The 19,484-nt window shown below is 44.5% G+C and overlaps 1 protein-coding gene across 1 annotated transcript; it reads left to right on the top strand.

Annotated features, from left to right (window-relative positions):
• The first annotated feature begins 2,774 nt into the window (after positions 1-2,774).
• Positions 2,775-17,860, top strand: LOC118371838 (endothelin receptor type B-like). The gene is made up of 8 exons (XM_035757468.2): positions 2,775-3,239; positions 3,378-3,821; positions 14,842-14,954; positions 15,086-15,290; positions 15,950-16,099; positions 16,221-16,354; positions 16,445-16,553; positions 16,681-17,860. The coding sequence occupies exons 2-8, from the start codon at positions 3,381-3,383 to the stop codon at positions 16,810-16,812; spliced, it is 1,284 nt and encodes a 427-aa protein (XP_035613361.1). The 5' UTR covers positions 2,775-3,239; positions 3,378-3,380; the 3' UTR covers positions 16,813-17,860.
• Positions 17,861-19,484: the final 1,624 nt, after the last annotated feature.

The following is a 19,484-nucleotide window of genomic DNA, read 5'->3' as shown; positions in this document are numbered from 1 at the left end:
TCCAGCTTTCCCTGTAGCGAGTCCTGACTCTGAGTGTGCTTGTGTCTTTGTGTGAAGACAGAGCCCCAGGACTTCCCATTGCCACTGTAGGGGTGGTGTGTCATTCTGTGTTGTCTGTCAGGAGTTTCAACCTCTTCATTTGATTCTGAAAGTCTATTTTGCTGTTCAAAGGCCAGGGGTCAGAGGTTAGAGTTCCTTGGGCAGCCTTTGTGGCTGAAGTTAGGACCCAGGGCTAGGTGGCAGGGGAACACTAGATTGCTAAACTGCGTGTGCGTGTGTGTGCGTGTGTGTGTGTGTGTGTGTGTGTGTGTGTGTGTGTGTGTGTGTGTGTGTGTGTGTGTGTGGCCTAGGTCACACAAGACATGACTCAGCAGGACGAGGAACATGGCTTAGGGCTATTGGGGTGAAAGATCAGACTCTGTTGGATGCCCAAGAAGGGGTCCTAGTTGAGACTGTATTCACTTGTTTCAGACAGCGCTCACAAAACTCTCCATTGTCCTAAAGCAGAGCTATCAAAGTCATTTGGCCAATGGGGACAATTCTTTACAGGCAAATATCAGGAGGGCTGCAGTTTGGCGGGAACAAAATCTTAGTCAACTTTTTCATGTATTTTCTTTCCAATAAACCAATGATATACGTATATGTCTGCAGTATATCACAGACGTGGAAGTAGAAGGGTGCGGCCTGGGGAGGGAAGGGAGAAGAGGAGTTATGGAGCTGGGGAGGGAAGGGAGAAGAGGAGTTATGGAGCTGGGGAGGGAAGGGAGAAGAGGAGTTATGGAGCTGGGGAGGGAAGGGAGAAGAGGAGTTATGGAGCTGGGGAGGGAAGGGAGAAGAGGAGTTATGGAGCTGGGGAGGGAAGGGAGAAGAGGAGTTATGGAGCTGGGGAGGGAAGGGAGAAGAGGAGTTATGGAGCTGGGGAGGAACGGAGCTGGGGAGAAGAGGAGTTATGGAGCTGGGGAGGGAAGGGAGAAGAGGAGTTATGGAGCTGGGGAGGGAAGGGAGAAGAGGAGTTATGGAGCTGGGGAGGGAAGGGAGAAGAGGAGTTATGGAGCTGGGGAGGGAAGGGAGAAGAGGAGTTATGGAGCTGGGGAGGGAAGGGAGAAGAGGAGTTATGGAGCTGGGGAGGGAAGGGAGAAGAGGAGTTATGGAGCTGGGGAGGGAAGGGAGAAGAGGAGTTATGGAGCTGGGGAGGGAAGGGAGAAGAGGAGTTATGGAGCTGGGGAGGGAACGGAGAAGAGGAGTTATGGAGCTGGGGAGGGAACGGAGAAGAGGAGTTATGGAGCTGGGGAGGAGGAGGACGGAGGAATTAGATTTGGGGTGTGAGAGAGTGAGCGGGGAACTGTCGGTCCTCTGTAGGACGTCAGTTTATTTTGGGTTGATAACAGCCTGAATGCCTCTGCCCAGACAAACAGACAGAGCGTTCTCTCCTCATACAGTGTGGTAAGAAAGGCCACGTTGTTTACAGCGCGGACAACATTACTGAACACGCGCGCGCGCAAAACCACAATGCTACACTCGCTCACTCATCTTGGTGATAGAGGCTGGATGAGGGGAGCATTACTGTGTAAACATGGTCGAGGGTTCATGGACCCCAGTCGGAAGACTGGAATGCGTGCTCTCTTCCTCTCTAGAAAAGAAAACACACAAACACACACACACGTGCCAAGTCCCAGTTACTGAAAGGTTTGTGCGTCTCTTGCAGAGAGCTGTGAGAGCAGGTATGAGCAGAGTGAAAGAGGACCGGGTAAGTTACTCCAACTCATTTTTTGACGACGAGGACCAATGCGATGCTCTCCCTCTCTACCTCTGGGACGGTGATCAACCCCAAGAATAAACCCATCTGGTAGTGACGGCATTATGGCAGCTAACAGTCCAGCTCTTGGAAAACAGCCGCAGGTGTGGATAGAATATAGATCCCACAGCATCGAATATATTACTATCACCCAAACCGTGGCTAAGATAAATACAGGATGTTGAGCTCCATAACTCTTAAGTCAGGAGAAATCCAGGTAAGCCTAACCTTTTCAGCTGTTTTTTTTAAAAAGTTGGATGGAAGAATTCCTGTAAAATGGCACCAGGCTACTCTCTGAGAGGTCTTGCCCTGACTCCTGTCCCACGGTGACAAGATGCACCTCTTGTCACAGTCGTAACAGGGCACAATGTTCCGCGGTCATACAAATATGTTCTTCCCCTCACTTTATTGAACAATAAATACGTCTGAAGCAGCTTTCCAGCCGGCAGACACTAAGTTCTATCCACTAGTCTTTCTCTCTGAAGAAAGGGGAGGGGTCAAGTGGAGGCAGCTTTCCAGCCGGCAGACACTAGGTTCTATCCACTAGTCTTTCTCTCTGAAGAAAGGGGAGGGGTCAAGTGGAGGCAGCTTTCCAGCCGGCAGACACTAGGTTCTATCCACTAGTCTTTCTCTCTGAAGAAAGGGGAGGGGTCAAGTGGAGGCAGCTTTCCAGCCGGCAGACACTAGGTTCTATCCACTAGTCTTTCTCTCTGAAGAAAGGGGAGGGGTCAAGTGGAGGCAGCTTTCCAGCCGGCAGACACTAGGTTCTATCCACTAGTCTTTCTCTCTGAAGAAAGGGGAGGGGTCAAGTGGAGGCAGCTTTCCAGCCGGCAGACACTAGGTTCTATCCACTAGTCTTTCTCTCTGAAGAAAGGGGAGGGGTCAAGTGGAGGCAGCTTTCCAGCCGGCAGACACTAGGTTCTATCCACTAGTCTTTCTCTCTGAAGAAAGAGGAGGGGTCAAGTGGAGGCAGTAACCTGTGCTCAAGGACTTAAAGTTGTCCGACTGCGGTCTGCGCACGGAGCCAGTAGGGTAACGGGACCAGGAAAGGATAGAAGTCTGTACCATGAAATTGGAGCAATGACCAAAGACATTTTGATTCATTTTCTATAGCCTTTTGGGCTATTTTACCTGTTGTTTTTTGTTTTTTTGGTCTCACTGAGATGTAAAACATCTATTTCAACTCTAGACGTAGCAGAGCACACATGCCATCAACTACCGGACAAGGATCAACATCAAAACATCATGTGGACATGGGAAGAGAATTGATGCGTTTGGACAAGATGACCATGACATAAAATTGGAATATTTCTGTTTTTGTCCCCGTAACCATTACTGTCGGGGAAGTCGTTTTCAACCGTTCTATTCTCAACTGGGAGAGTCGGCCTGCCAAAGAAAACTGTTACTCAAGGCATCTTAAGAGAAGCATTTCTCCATCTTGCAGGTAAGAAAAGTTTTTTTTGTGTGACATTCACCTGCTCATGTCTTGTTACATTGAGCTCTTAGCTGCAATTGGGGGGGGGATTTTAGGCTGTGTTCCTGTTTTGAAATGATAGCCTAAAGGTTTCATGTTTCCGAGCAGCCAATGAGAGATCCGGGATTGATTATGACGAAGACCTTGTTCATCTGTTTCCCGCTGGTTCTCCTGGCGGGACGTCTCCTCGTGGTCACCGGACAAGCCAACGAGCCCAACCAACCAGAAGCCCCGCCGCCCGCCACACAGACATCAGTCGTCTCTGGTAGAGAGAGCCCGGCGAGGTTCAACGCCAATGTCTCCGCCCCTCGGCACATGCGGCCTTCGCCGCCGATGTGCTTGGGGCCTACCGAGATCAGAGACACATTTAAGTACATCAACACTGTGGTGTCGTGTCTCGTGTTCGTCGTCGGTATTATCGGGAACTTCACGCTCCTCAGAATCATCTACAAGAACAAGGGCATGCGCAATGGCCCCAATATTCTCATCGCCAGCCTGGCGCTGGGAGACCTGCTGCACATTGTGATCGATATTCCCATCAATGTGTACAAGGTGAGAACAATCAAGCACACGCCAACATAAGATATGAACCATGCGCACACACGCACGTCCACAAGTGGTACAGGGTGAGAAACAGGCTGTACTGTAATATTGGGTTTCAAAACAGTTTCTCTGTCCACGTATGTCTTACCCGGTCATACAATAGCATACGAATTGGATGACGTAACTTTATCATACACCTCTGAAGGATGTGTAGTATTTACACGTCTTTATCTGAGACCAAGTTGCTTGTTGCGCTATAACATCAAAGGAGAATTATTGACGTTGGTGGTTAGGGGAAATAATGAGAGAAGAGAGCAGGTTAGGTGAATTGGGTGTAGTTTAGAGGAAGGGTTAAGGGAAGAGTTAGCTAAAATGCTACAGTTGTCCCCGATGCGACTCGAACATGCAACCTTTGGATTGCTAGACTGTCGTGGACCAACGCCCACCCATCCTCCCCGACCAACCTCCCTACTTTTGTTTCTGTCTCAAGTAACTACATCGTTAGTCGGTGTCATACGCTGAGTGCACAAAACATTAAGGACACCTGCTCTTTCCGTGACATAGCTTTCACCTGGTCAATGATCCCTTATTGGTGTCACTTGTTAAATCCACTTCAATCAGTGTAGATGAAGGGGAGGAGACGGGTTAAAGAAGGATTTTTAAACCTTGGGACAACTGAGACATGGATTGTGTATGTGTGCCATTCAGAGGGTGAATTTGGAAAGTTGCTGTGGGGGAAGACAAAAGATTTTTAAGAAGATTGTGTATGTGTGCCATTCAGAGGGTGAACGGGCAAGACAAAAGATTGAAGTGCCTTTTGAACAGGGTTTGGTAGTAGGTGCCCCTTTTTCCTCCAAACATAACGATGGTCATTATGGCCAAACAGTTCTACTTTTGCATCATCAAACCTGAGGACATTTCTCCAAAAAGTATGATCTTTGTCCCCATGTGCAGTTGCAAACTGTAGTCTGGCTTTTTTATGGTGGCTTTGGAGCAGTGACTTCTCCCTTGCGGAGCAGCCTTTCAGGTTATGTCGATATAGGACTTGTTTTACTGTGGATATAATTACTTTTGTATCTGCTTCCTCGAGCATCTTCACAAGGTCATTTGCTCTTGTTCTGGGATTGATTTGCACTTTTCACACCAAAGTACGTTCACCTCTAGGAGACAGAACATGTCTCCTTCCTGAGCGGTATGACGGCTGTGTGGTCCCATGGTGTTTATACTTGCGTACTATTGTTTGTACACATAAACGTGGTACCTTCAGGCATTTGGAAATTGCTCCCAAGGATGAACCAGACTTGTGGAGGTCTACAATTTTTTTCTCAGGTCTTGGCTGATTTCTTTTGATTTTCCCATGATGTCAAGCAAAGAGGCACTGAGTTTGAAGGTAGGCCTTGAAATAAATCCACAGGTACACCTCCAATTGACCCAAATTATGTCAATTAGCCTATCAGAAGCTTCTAAAGCCATGACATAATTTTCTGGAATTTTCCAAGCTGTTTAAAGTTACAGTCAACTTAGTGTATGTGAACTTCTGACCCACTGGAATTGTGCTCACTCGGACTGGTTTGTGTCAAGAACTGCAACGGTGCTGTGTTTTCACGCTCAACAGTGTCCCGTGTGTATCAAGAATGGTCCACCACCCAAATGACAAACATGACTCATCGGAGTCAACATGGGCCAGCATCCCTGTGGAACGCTTTCCACACCTTGTAGATTGACCCACTGGAATTGTGATACAATGAATTATAAGTGAAATAATCTGTCTGTAAACAATTGTTTGAAAAAATACTTCTGTCATGCACAAAGTAGATGTCCTAACCGACTTGCCAAAACTATAGTTTGTTAACAAGAAATTCTCATTAATTTATATGCAAATGATATTCTTATACTCAGCTGGCCCCTCCTCAGATTGTGTTAAACACTCTTCAACAAAGCTTTCTTAGTGTCCAACAAGCTTTCTCTATCCTTTACCTTGTTCTGAACACCTCTAAAACAAAGGTCATGTGGTTTGGTAAGAAGAATGCCCCTCTCCCCACAGGTGTGATTACCTCTGAGGGTTTAGAGCTTGAGGTAGTCACCTCATACAAGTACTTGGGAGTATAGCTAGACTGTGCTCTGTCCTTCTCTCAGCACATATCAAAGTTGCAGGCTAAAGTTAAATCTAGACTTGGTTTCCTCTATCGTAATCGCTCCTCTTTCAGCCCAGCTGCTAAACTAACCCTGATTCAGATGACCATCCTACCCATGCTAGATTACGGAGACATCATTTATAGATCAGCAGGTAAGGGTGCTCTTGTGTGAGTAGATGTTCTTTACCTTTCGGCCATCAGATTTGCATTCAATGCTCCTTATAGGACACATCACTGCTCTCTATACTCCTCTGTAAACTGGTCAACTCTGTATACTCGTTGCAAGATCCATTGGTTGATGTGTATTTATAAAAACCCTCTTTAGGCCTGACTCCCCCCTATCTGAGATACCTACTGCAGCCCTCATCCTCCACATACAACACCCGTTCTGCCAGTCACATTCTGTTAAAGGTCCCCAAAGCAAACACATCCCTGGGTCGCTCCTCTTTTCAGTTCGCTGCAGCTAGCGACTGGAACGAGCTGCAACAAACACTCAAACTGGACAGTTTTATCTCAATCAACTCATTCAAAGACCCAATCATGGACACTCTTACTGACAGTTGTGGTTGTTTTGTGTGATGTATTGTTGTCTCTACCTTCTTGACCTTTGTGCTGTTGTCTGTGCCCAATAATGTTTGTACCATGTTTTGTGCTGCTACCATGTTGTGTTGCTACCATGTTGTGTTGCTACCATGTTGTGTTGCTACCATGCTGTTTTGTCATGTGTTGCTTCCTTGCTATGTTGTTGTCTTAGGTCTCTTTTTGTGTAGTGTTGTGTGTTTTTAATTTATATTTTATTTTTAATCCCAGCCTCTGTCCCCGTAGGAGGCCTTTTGCCTTCAGGGAGGAAAACATTGTAATTAAGAATTTGTTCTTAACTGACTTGCATAGCTACGTAAAATAATAAAAAATGTTGGAAGCACAGAATTGTCAAGAAAGTAAGTGTCTGCTGAAGCATTAATTGTCCACATACTTTTGGCCATGCAGTGTAGGTCTGTATCACAGTAGCAAGGTCACTGTATCACAGTAGCAAGGTCACTGTATCACAGTAGCTATAGGTCTCTATCACAGTAACTATAGGTCTCTGTATCACAGTTAACTATAGGTCTCTGTATCACAGTAGCTATAGGTCTCTGTATCACAGTAACTATAGGTCTCTGTATCACAGTACCTATGGGTCTCTGTATCACAGTAGCTATAGGTCTCTGTATCACAGTAGCTATAGGTCTCTGTATCACAGTAGCTATAGGTCTCTGTATCACAGTAACTATAGGTCTCTGTATCACAGTAGCTATAGGTCTCTGTATCACAGTAACTATAGGTCTCTGTATCACAGTAACTATAGGTCTCTGTATCACAGTAACTATAGGTCTCTGTATCACAGTAACTATAGGTCTCTGTATCACAGTAACTATAGGTCTCTGTATCACAGTAGCTATAGGTCTCTGTATCACAGTAACTATAGGTCTCTGTATCACAGTAGCTAGGTCTCTGTATCACAGTAACTATAGGTCTCTGTATCACAGTAGCTATAGGTCTCTGTATCACAGTAGCTATAGGTCTCTGTATCACAGTAGCTATAGGTCTCTGTATCACAGTAGCTATAGGTCTCTGTATCACAGTAACTATAGGTCTCTGTATCACAGTAACTATAGGTCTCTGTATCACAGTAGCTATAGGTCTCTGTATCACAGTAACTATAGGTCTCTGTATCACAGTAACTATAGGTCTCTGTATCACAGTAACTATATCACAGTAACTATAGTCTCTGTATCACAGTAGCTATAGGTCTCTGTATCACAGTAACTATAGGTCTCTGTATCACAGTAGCTATAGGTCTCTGTATCACAGTAGCTATAGGTCTCTGTATCACAGTAACTATAGGTCTCTGTATCACAGTAGCTATAGGTCTCTGTATCACAGTAACTATAGGTCTCTGTATCACAGTAACTATAGGTCTCTGTATCACAGTAACTATAGGTCTCTGTATCACAGTAACTATAGGTCTCTGTATCACAGTAACTATAGGTCTCTGTATCACAGTAACTATAGGTCTCTGTATCACAGTAACTATAGGTCTCTGTATCACAGTAGCTATAGGTCTCTGTATCACAGTAACTATAGGTCTCTGTATCACAGTAGCTATAGGTCTCTGTATCACAGTAGCTATAGGTCTCTGTATCACAGTAACTATAGGTCTCTGTATCACAGTAACTATAGGTCTCTGTATCACAGTAGCTATAGGTCTCTGTATCACAGTAGCTATAGGTCTCTGTATCACAGTAACTATAGGTCTCTCTGTATCACAGTAACTATAGGTCTCTGTATCACAGTAGCTATAGGTCTCTGTATCACAGTAGCTATAGGTCTCTGTATCACAGTAGGTCTCTGTATCACAGTAGCTATAGGTCTCTGTATCACAGTAACTATAGGTCTCTGTATCACAGTAGCTATAGGTCTCTGTATCACAGTAGCTATAGGTCTCTGTATCACAGTAGCTATAGGTCTCTGTATCACAGTAACTATAGGTATCACAGTAGGTCTCTGTATCACAGTAGCTATAGGTCTCTGTATCACAGTAGCTATCTCTGTATCACAGTAGCTATAGGTCTCTGTATCACAGTAGCTATAGGTCTCTGTATCACAGTAGCTATAGGTCTCTGTATCACAGTAACTATAGGTCTCTGTATCACAGTAACTATAGGTCTCTGTATCACAGTAACTATAGGTCTCTGTATCACAGTAGCTATAGGTCTCTGTATCACAGTAACTATAGGTCTCTGTATCACAGTAGCTATAGGTCTCTGTATCACAGTAACTATAGGTCTCTGTATCACAGTAACTATAGGTCTCTGTATCACAGTAGCTATAGGTCTCTGTATCACAGTCTCTGTATCACAGTAGCTATAGGTCTCTGTATCACAGTAACTATAGGTCTCTGTATCACAGGTCTCTGTATCACAGTAACTATAGGTCTCTGTATCACAGTAGCTATAGGTCTCTGTATCACAGTAGCTATAGGTCTCTGTATCACAGTAGCTATAGGTCTATCACAGTAGGTCTCTGTATCACAGTAACTATAGGTCTCTGTATCACAGTAACTAGGTCTCTGTATCACTATAGGTCTCTGTATCACAGTAACTATAGGTCTCTGTATCACAGTAACTATAGGTCTCTGTATCACAGTAGCTATAGGTCTCTGTATCACAGTAGCTATAGGTCTCTGTATCACAGGTCTCTGTATCACAGTAACTATAGGTCTCTGTATCACAGTAGCTATAGGTCTCTGTATCACAGTAACTATAGGTCTCTGTATCACAGTAGCTATAGGTCTCTGTATCACAGTAGCTATAGGTCTCTGTATCACAGTAGCTACTAGGTCTCTGTATCACAGTAACTATAGGTCTCTGTATCACAGTAGCTATAGTATCACAGTAGCTATAGTCTCTGTATCATCACAGTAGCTATAGGTCTCTGTATCACAGTAGCTACAGTAACTATAGGTCTCTGTATCACAGTAGCTATAGGTCTCTGTATCACAGTAGCTATAGGTCTCTGTATCACAGTAGCTATAGGTCTCTGTATCACAGTAGCTATAGGTCTCTGTATCACAGTAGCTATAGGTCTCTGTATCACAGTAACTATAGGTCTCTGTATCACAGTAACTATAGGTCTCTGTATCACAGTAGCTATAGGTCTCTGTATCACAGTAACTATAGGTCTCTGTATCACAGTAACTATAGGTCTCTGTATCACAGTAGCTATAGGTCTCTGTATCACAGTAGCTATAGGTCTCTGTATCACAGTAGCTATAGGTCTCTGTATCACAGTAACTATAGGTCTCTGTATCACAGTAACTATAGGTCTCTGTATCACAGTAGCTATAGGTCTCTGTATCACAGTAACTATAGGTCTCTGTATCACAGTAGCTATAGGTCTCTGTATCACAGTAGCTATAGGTCTCTGTATCACAGTAACTATAGGTCTCTGTATCACAGTAGCTATAGGTCTCTGTATCACAGTAACTAGGTCTCTGTATCACAGGTATCACAGTAGCTATAGGTCTCTGTATCACAGTAACTATAGGTCTCTGTATCACAGTAGCTATAGGTCTCTGTATCACAGTAGCTATAGGTCTCTGTATCACAGTAACTATAGGTCTCTGTATCACAGTAGCTATAGGTCTCTGTATCACAGTAGCTATAGGCTATCTCTGTATCACAGTAACTATAGGTCTCTGTATCACAGTAGCTATAGGTCTCTGTATCACAGTAGCTATAGGTCTCTGTATCACAGTAACTATAGGTCTCTGTATCACAGTAGCTAGGTCTCTGTATCACAGTAGGGTCTCTGTATCACAGGTATCACAGTAGCTATAGGTCTCTGTATCACAGTAACTATAGGTCTCTGTATCACAGTAACTATAGGTCTCTGTATCACAGTAACTATAGGTCTCTGTATCACAGTAGCTATAGGTCTCTGTATCACAGTAGCTATAGGTCTCTGTATCACAGTAACTATAGGTCTCTGTATCACAGTAACTATAGGTCTCTGTATCACAGTAGGTCTCTGTATCACAGTAGCTATAGGTCTCTGTATCACAGTAACTATAGGTCTCTGTATCACAGTAGCTATAGGTCTCTGTATCACAGTAACTATAGGTCTCTGTATCACAGTAGCTATAGGTCTCTGTATCACACAGTAGCTATAGGTCTCTGTATCACAGTAGGTCTCTGTATCACAGTAGCTATAGGTCTCTGTATCACAGTAACTATAGGTCTCTGTATCACAGTAGCTATAGGTCTCTGTATCACAGTAACTATAGGTCTCTGTATCACAGTAACTATAGGTCTCTGTATCACAGTAGCTATAGGTCTCTGTATCACAGTAACTATAGGTCTCTGTATCACAGTAGCTATAGGTCTCTGTATCACAGTAGCTATAGGTCTCTGTATCACAGTAGCTATAGGTCTCTGTATCACAGTAACTATAGGTCTCTGTATCACAGTAACTATAGGTCTCTGTATCACAGTAGCTATAGGTCTCTGTATCACAGTAACTATAGGTCTCTGTATCACAGTAACTATAGGTCTCTGTATCACAGTAGCTATAGGTCTCTGTATCACAGTAACTATAGGTCTCTGTATCACAGTAGCTATAGGTCTCTGTATCACAGTAACTATAGGTCTCTGTATCACAGTAGCTATAGGTCTCTGTATCACAGTAACTATAGGTCTCTGTATCACAGTAGCTATAGGTCTCTGTATCACAGTAGCTATAGGTCTCTGTATCACAGTAGCTATAGGTCTCTGTATCAGTAACTATAGGTCTCTGTATCACAGTAACTATAGGTCTCTGTATCACAGTAGCTATAGGTCTCTGTATCACAGTAACTATAGGTCTCTGTATCACAGTAGCTATAGGTCTCTGTATCACAGTAGCTATAGGTCTCTGTATCACAGTAACTATAGGTCTCTGTATCACAGTAACTATAGGTCTCTGTATCACAGTAGCTATAGGTCTCTGTATCACAGTAACTATAGGTCTCTGTATCACAGTAGCTATAGGTCTCTGTATCACAGTAGCTATAGGTCTCTGTATCACAGTAGCTATAGGTCTCTGTATCACAGTAGCTAGGTCTCTGTATCACAGTAACTATAGGTCTCTGTATCACAGTAGCTATAGGTCTCTGTATCACAGTAAATATAGGTCTCTGTATCACAGTAGCTATAGGTCTCTGTATCACAGTAGCTATAGGTCTCTGTATCACAGTAACTAGGTCTCTGTATCACAGTAACTAGGTCTCTGTATCACAGTAGCTATAGGTCTCTGTATCACAGTAGCTATAGGTCTCTGTATCACAGTAGCTATAGGTCTCTGTATCACAGTAGCTATAGGTCTCTGTATCACAGTAGCTATAGGTCTCTGTATCACAGTAACTATAGGTCTCTGTATCACAGTAGCTATAGGTCTCTGTATCACAGTAGCTATAGGTCTCTGTATCACAGTAGCTATAGGTCTCTGTATCACGGTAACTATAGGTCTCTGTATCACGGTAGCTATAGGTCTCTGTATCACAGTTGCTATAGGTCTCTGTATCACAGTAACTGAGGATATTTATGCATGTAATAAAGACCCTTTTGTGGGGAAAAACTCATTCGGATTAGCTGTGCCTGGTTCCCTGGTGGGTGGGCCTGGTTCCCTGGTGGGTGAGCCTGGTTCCCTGGTGGGTGAGCCTGGTTCCCTGGTGGGTGGGCCTGGTTCCCTGGTGGGTGGGCCTGGTTCCCTGGTGGGTGAGCCTGGTTCCCTGGTGGGTGGGCCTGGTTCCCTGGTGGGTGGGCCTGGTTCCCTGGTGGGTGAGCCTGGTTCCTGGTTCCTGGTTCCCTGGTGGGTGGGCCTGGTTCCCTCTGGTTCCCTGGTGGGTGGGCCTGGTTCCCTGGTGGGTGGGCCTGGTTCCCTGGTGGGTGGGCCTGGTTCCCTGGTGGGTGGGCCTGGTTCCCTGGTGGGTGGGCCTGGTTCCCTGGTGGGTGGGCCTGGTTCCCTGGTGGGTGAGCCTGGTTCCCTGGTGGGTGGGCCTGGTTCCCTGGTGGGTGGGTGAGTCTATCCATAGATTAGGGCCTAATTTATTTATTTCAATGAACGGATTTTCCTTATATCAACTGTTACTCAGTAAAATCTTAGAAATTGTTGCACGTTGTGTTAATATTTTGGTTCAGTATCTGTACATTTGTCTGTGGTTGGCCTGTGTGCGAGAGCGAGAGATACATTCCATGTCATCTCAGCAAGCCATGACACCCACCATCTCAGATCGTTCTGAAACCGTTTCTGTAGTTAGAAACGGATAAGTTGAGCATTCCTGAAACATATATTTTGTCGAAATATAATTTGATCTCTGAGATATGAAGCAAATTGATCGCACCAAAAATGTAATTTCATGAGATGTATATAATATTCAATAAATATAGTATCTAACATCCGATTCGGTCCCAGCTGAGAGATGAGGAATGCAAAGAAGTGGTCTGCACGACGAAGAGAAAAATAATGGTGCAAATCACGCATCCATTTAAAAAAAATCTGCAACAAGTCCGTCTGGTGGAAACACCACTTGTGGAATATTCCCATCAATATCTATGGCCAATTGGTTGGAACCCTAGCTACTAACTTATCTCTCTGTACAGGGGGAAAAACATCACACTCCCCGGCCTGCCTACAAGGTGTTGAAGGTGTTCCACAGATGTCCTTCAAGTGGTGGACCATTCTTAATACACAGGGGAAACTGTTGAGCGTGAAAAGCACAAACCGTGTCGCCTCCTACCTACTACCATACCCCCGTTCAAAGGCACTTCAATCTTTTGCCTTGCCCATTCACCCTCTGAATGCCACACATACACAATCCAAGTCTCTAATTTGTCTCAAAGCATAAACATTCTTCTTTAACCTGTCTCCTTCCCTTCATCTACACTGACTGAAGTGGATTGAACAAGTAACATCAATAAGGGATCGTAGCTTTCACCCGGATTCACCTGGTCAGTCTGTCAGGGAAAGAGCGGGTGTTCCTAATGTTTTGTACACTCGTTGTTGGGTTAGGATTGGTGTGGGATGTGTGGGGTCCGTTGATGTTTTTTGACCATTTCTCATGTCTTACACATTATAAATACATTTTTTAAAAATGCTAATCGTATCTGTTTCTAACAACGTGAACAGTTTCAGAACAATCTGAGATGGTGGGTGTCGATGTCCTCTTTCTTGGTTTTTTTGAGGTGGAAGGACCCTGGATAGTACTACAGTACTACAGCTATTTGGGTACTACAGAGATTTGGGTACTACAGATATTTGGGTACTACAGATGTTTGGGTACTACAGATGTTTGGGTACTACAGATGTTTGGGTACTACAGATATTTGGGTACTACAGATATTTGGGTACTACAGATATTTGGGTACTACAGATATTTGGGTACTACAGATATTTGGGTACTACAGATATTTGGGTACTACAGATATTTGGGTACTACAGATATTTGGGTACTACAGATATTTGGGTACTACAGATATTTGGGTACTACAGATATTTGGGTACTGCAGATATTTGGGTACTACAGATATTTGGGTACTACAGATATTTGGGTACTACAGATATTTGGGTACTACAGATATTTGGGTACTACAGATATTTGGGTACTGCAGATATTTGGGTACTGCAGATATTTGGGTACTGCAGATATTTGGGTACTACAGATATTTGGGTACTGCAGATATTTGGGTACTACAGATATTTGGGTACTACAGATATTTGGGTACTACAGATATTTGGGTACTACAGATATTTGGGTACTACAGATATTTGGGTACTGCAGATATTTGGGTACTGCAGATATTTGGGTACTACAGATATTTGGGTACTGCAGATATTTGGGTACTACAGATATTTGGGTACTACAGATATTTGGGTAATGGGAGGCCAAACTTTACATTATGAACTGCATACCAGAAGAATCTATCTGTGTGCTGTAGAGATCTGACGACCACATATGATTCCAATACAGTAGGGTGAGATTGACCCTCAATGCTGATCTAGGGTCAGTTTGGTGTTAACCTCCACATGTGATTACAACAGGCCTCATAAGCAGTTAGAGCTTCTTGTCTTTTACTCATATGACTGGGAAATGCATCTAAACTTTCATTGTTTATACAATATCATGAAGTAGATTCATAGTGTGAAATGCATAGTGCAAAATGTTGTGTCGTGCTTTATGTTATGGGCCGCGAGCCTATTTACAAAATGTTTCCATAGAAATGACATGGCAATCATTAAATACCATATGGTTAATACAACTACATGACAGATCATTGGGAATAACCCTGATTTCTCTATCCCCCTGTCTTTACCCCTAGCTCCTAGCCGAGGACTGGCCGTTTGGTGTAGGTCTGTGTAAACTAGTGCCGTTTGTCCAGAAAGCTTCAGTGGGCATTACTGTGCTGAGCTTGTGTGCTCTGAGCATCGACAGGTATGCTAACACACACACACACACACACACACACACACACACACACACACACACACACACACACAGTTGCATTTATCGACTACCCAGAAATGGTTGCCCTAATGTTTCTCCCCCTCCGCTCCTACACCCAGGTACCGCGCCGTAGCGTCGTGGAACCGTATTAAGGGGATCGGTGTTCCCAAGTGGACGGCTATAGAGATCGCACTCATCTGGCTGCTGTCCATACTGCTGGCGGTCCCCGAGGCTATAGCCTTCGACATGCTCGCCATGGACTACAAGGGAGAGCACCTCCGCATCTGTCTGCTACACCCCATGCAGAAATCAGACTTTATGAGTGTGCGTAGACACACACACACACACACACACACACACACACACACACGAGTACACACACATACAGTACGCACACAAACAAGAACCGCACACACGCACATTGAAAGCACGCACACAAACAACAGTGGGCTATAAGGAGTGTCCCTGGTCGGGGCCTGGTGTGGGAAAGTGGATGTTGTGTGCCGACTCTCCCCTTGTTTCAAAAAAATCAATCACTTGACTTTTGAGGCCCCCGTTTGTCTGGATAAGGAGGTGTGTGTGTGTGTGTGTGTGTGTGTGTGTGTGTGTGTGTGTGTGTGTGTGTGTGTGTGTGTGCGTGTGCGTGCGCGTCTCAGACTGCCCAATAGATGATATGTTGAGCTTTTGTAGTTGTCGTCCCAAAGAGGTTTTAGATGAAGTGATGTTTTACCAGAAGTGAACTACGTTACCCAGACCCTTTGGGTCTGCTTGAGGTTACTCCTTCTCACGCTTCTTCACTTCCCTCATACTTCAGCATTAGGATTTGGCTCCCAACCAGAACCAGACAGACTCAGATTTTCTCTACAGTCCGTGGCTCTTTCTAAAGGGGAATTTTGCATTGTGAACTGCAGTAGACTTCAACAGAGTTTCCATTTATCCGGTGTGTCCTGTATTCATTGGTGTTTTCTCTGTGTGTCGCCCAGTTCTATAAGTCCGCTAAGGACTGGTGGCTGTTCAGTGTGTATTTCTGCCTCCCTCTGGCCGTCACCGCCGTCTTCTACACCCTGATGACTTGTGAGATGCTGAGGAAGAAGAACGGAGTCCAGATCACCCTGAGTGACCATCTCAAACAGGTGACCTTCGCCCTTTATATCTCCAGCCTAAATCATTTAGATGGGCCTCTTTTACGTCTGACGGGCACTGGAGCCAGATAGGTGGATTAGTTGGCTGATCGATTGATCTCTGTGTGTGTAGAGGCGAGAGGTGGCTAAGACAGTGTTCTGCCTGGTGCTGGTGTTTGCTCTATGCTGGCTGCCCCTCCATCTCAGCCGCATCCTCAAGCTCACCATCTACGACGAGAAGGACCCCAACCGCTGTGAACTGCTCAGGTGAGGAATATCTTTGTGCCCCACTCGCTCTACACTGACCGTAATATTGTAAATAGGAGATGAAATAGCATGTTGTGTGTGTTTCTCCAGTTTCTTCCTGGTGCTAGACTACATTGGGATCAACATGGCGTCTCTTAACTCCTGCATCAACCCCATCGCTCTCTACATGGTCAGCAAGCGTTTCAAGAGCTGCTTCAGGGTAAGACAGACAGACACACACACACACACACACACACAGCATCTAAACAGTGTGCCAAAATAGGGTTAACCCCTGATGGGCTTATATGTATGTACAAAGAGCTAATGTTCTCTATCTCTATCTCTAGTCATGCCTGTGTTGCTGGTGTCTGCCAGCGGAGATGTTGATTGATGAGAAGCAGTCCTGTATGAAGCTCAAAGTCACAGACCGGACCGACCAGAGCAACTCACGTGCTACTAACAAGTACACTTCAGCATGAGAGGGGTTCCCGCGCACTCAATGAAGTCTCGTATTAGTGCTCGAAAGGACTAATTGAAGATCAGTCATGTGACCTGATCCTGACCGAAACCATTATGAGATGGCCATAAAATGTGTCCTAAGAAGTGCCCTTACTCAGTAGATGTAGTTTTAAACCGCCAGGGGAAAATAAGTGCCCTAAAGGATCCAGCGAAGTCTCCTCTGATTGGAGGAAGAAGTACTCAAATGTACTTAAACCCACAAGTGTTGCGGACAGGGGTTTTGGTTCAGAATAAACTGTCAAATCGCCAGAAATTCAGCTAGAAATTAGTTTACTTTATGAAAATCTGTTAATTTAGGAAATCTGTTCTCAAAGATTTCCCACAAATACATCTTAAAAAGAGTCTCAATGTAATTCAAGATATGAAATTACAATTTGGGCTTAGTTGTGGTCAGTTTGCAGTGTACAAATGATGATCCAGACCCCCGACCATCCGCTACGACAAAAATGGTCCCGCGGCTGAATCTAGTTGTCTACCCCTGGTCGAGAATGTTTAGCTGGGAGACTGTTGATGGAGAAGAGGATCATTTGGGGAAAGACGAGTGGAGGGATAGATATTAGTATTATTGATGATGAATGGCACAACATCGGATTTTGTCATATTGTGGAGAAATGACACTGCCGGTTGTGACTCCCCCTGGTTATTACCTCTATAGGAATGTTCATAAGGTACACGACATCAGGCAAACCCAAAGGGGCTGTGGCAGAGGCGTCATAGTGAAAATGCCTGAGGTTGAGACATAGGGAACGTTATATGAACATAGCAAGAAGGTTGAAATATTGTACTGTATAATATATGTGCGGCTTTTTTAACATATCCTGTATACTACTCTGAATTCAAGGACTTCAGAATGAATTCGTTTTCACGCCTTTGCTAAATTGCTTTTACACTATGTGATATTGCTAGGATTTGACTTGGATAGTTTGCTATGGCATCTTTGAATGTTTTGACTTCACGTTCTGTATTGCTCCTAGGATTGATCTGTTTCTCATTAAACTGCTGATCTGATTGGGTCTGACTTCGTGTGAGGCAATCACAAGTGGCAGCACTTTCCTAACATTCTCACAATAGGTTTATGGCAAAAACAGTTCAGAGTTTGTCTCATGTATAATTCTTTTAGTATTCTGTAGCTTTGTGGACTGCCACCCAATATGATTTAATAGCGAGGGTGACAAGCTATGATCCCTTATTGAATCCACTTCAATCAGTGTAGACGAAGGGGAGGAGACGGGTTAAAGAAGGATTTTTAAGCCTGGAGACAATTGAGACATGGATTGTGTGTGTGTGCCATTCAGAGGGTGAACGGGCAAGACAACAGTTTTGCGTGTGTATCAAGAATGGCCCACCACCCAAAAGACATCCAGCCAACTTGACACTGTGGGAAGCACTGGAGTCAACATGGGCCGGCATCCCCGTGGAACGCTTTCGACACCTGGTAGAGTCGCGGCAGGGTAGCCTAGTGGTTAGAGCGTTGGACTAGTAACCGCAAGGTTGTGAGTTCAAACCCCCGAGCTGACAAGGTACGAATCTGTCCCTGAACAGGCAGTTAACCCACTGTTCCCAGGCCGTCATTGAAAATAAGAATGTGTTCTGAACTGACTTGCCTGGTTAAATAAAGGTAAAAAATAAATAAATACATTTTAAAAAGAGTCCACGTCCCGGCAAATTGAGGCTGTTCTGAGAGGAAAAGGGGTTTGCAACTCAACATTGGGAAGGTGTTCCTAATGTTTTGTACACAGTGTATATAGTATACATAGTTGTCCTGTGGTTGTGATGACGTGCCTGCCTCTTTCATAGCCTTTGCTTACCTCTTTCTTTTTCATTTGCCCCCCCCCCCCCCAAAAAAAAAAGAATATTAGGAGAGAGAAAGACACTCAAAGTAGACGTCCTAGACATCAACTGATCACTGCAGTTGACTCCAGATGCAAAATGGCATTAAACCAAATCCTGAGCCAGTACAGATAATGTACCGTACTTGAATTAGGACTGGTGACCACAGCGTGCGCTCGTCAGGAGTTGATTGTACTTCAATGAAGTCAATAAGTAAGATCTCCCTAAAGACAAACTACTGTAACGTAAACTTGAATCTCACCACCCCAAACCCTTCGGGGGAATTTTTTTATTATTTTGTATTATTGTTTACTCCACAACCCTCTTTCTTCAGAGCTGTTTCGCTGCCCCCCCTCTCAGTACAGAGTGTGACCAAAGGACCCCATCATGTGAGACAGAGCGCTTCTTTGACCTGGGAATGTCCCTTCGGGCTAATGCAGTGTCACGCATGTCACATTACCCATGAAAGACACCCACTGTCCATTCACCCTTATCCTTCTCTCCCTCTATTCCTCCCTATCTGCTGTCATTATCAACAACGGTGCCAGTGATGAGTTCTGATGGTTGGAAAACAGTGTGCTTTCACAGCTCCTTGTCGAATCGGTGCCCAGCAATGAACCCCGCATTGATGGCAGCATTAGAAGATCAACAGACTAGCTTTACCAAATGTCCCCAGTGTCATCCAAGTCCATCTCAGCCCTTGTGTTTCTCATTACCCACACAGCAGGCCCTGGCTACAATCTGCCCCTGTACTGCTCTTCAGCTCACTCTCCTGTTGATAAAGAAAAGACAGATGCTACGG

The sequence above is a fragment of the Oncorhynchus keta genome, chromosome 15 (assembly GCF_023373465.1).
Source record: "Oncorhynchus keta strain PuntledgeMale-10-30-2019 chromosome 15, Oket_V2, whole genome shotgun sequence".
Taxonomy (NCBI): domain Eukaryota; kingdom Metazoa; phylum Chordata; class Actinopteri; order Salmoniformes; family Salmonidae; genus Oncorhynchus; species Oncorhynchus keta.
This window is presented reverse-complemented; position numbering and strand designations above follow the sequence as displayed.

Bases quoted from the DNA above. Each gene is read 5' to 3' on its own strand.
- LOC118371838 (XM_035757468.2), top strand. From the start codon at position 3,381: ATGAGAGATCCGGGATTGATTATGACGAAGACCTTGTTCATCTGTTTC. The intron at 16,355-16,444 runs GTGAGGAATATC...GTGTTTCTCCAG, and splicing joins AACCGCTGTGAACTGCTCAG to TTTCTTCCTGGTGCTAGACT. The intron at 16,554-16,680 runs GTAAGACAGACA...CTCTATCTCTAG, and splicing joins GTTTCAAGAGCTGCTTCAGG to TCATGCCTGTGTTGCTGGTG.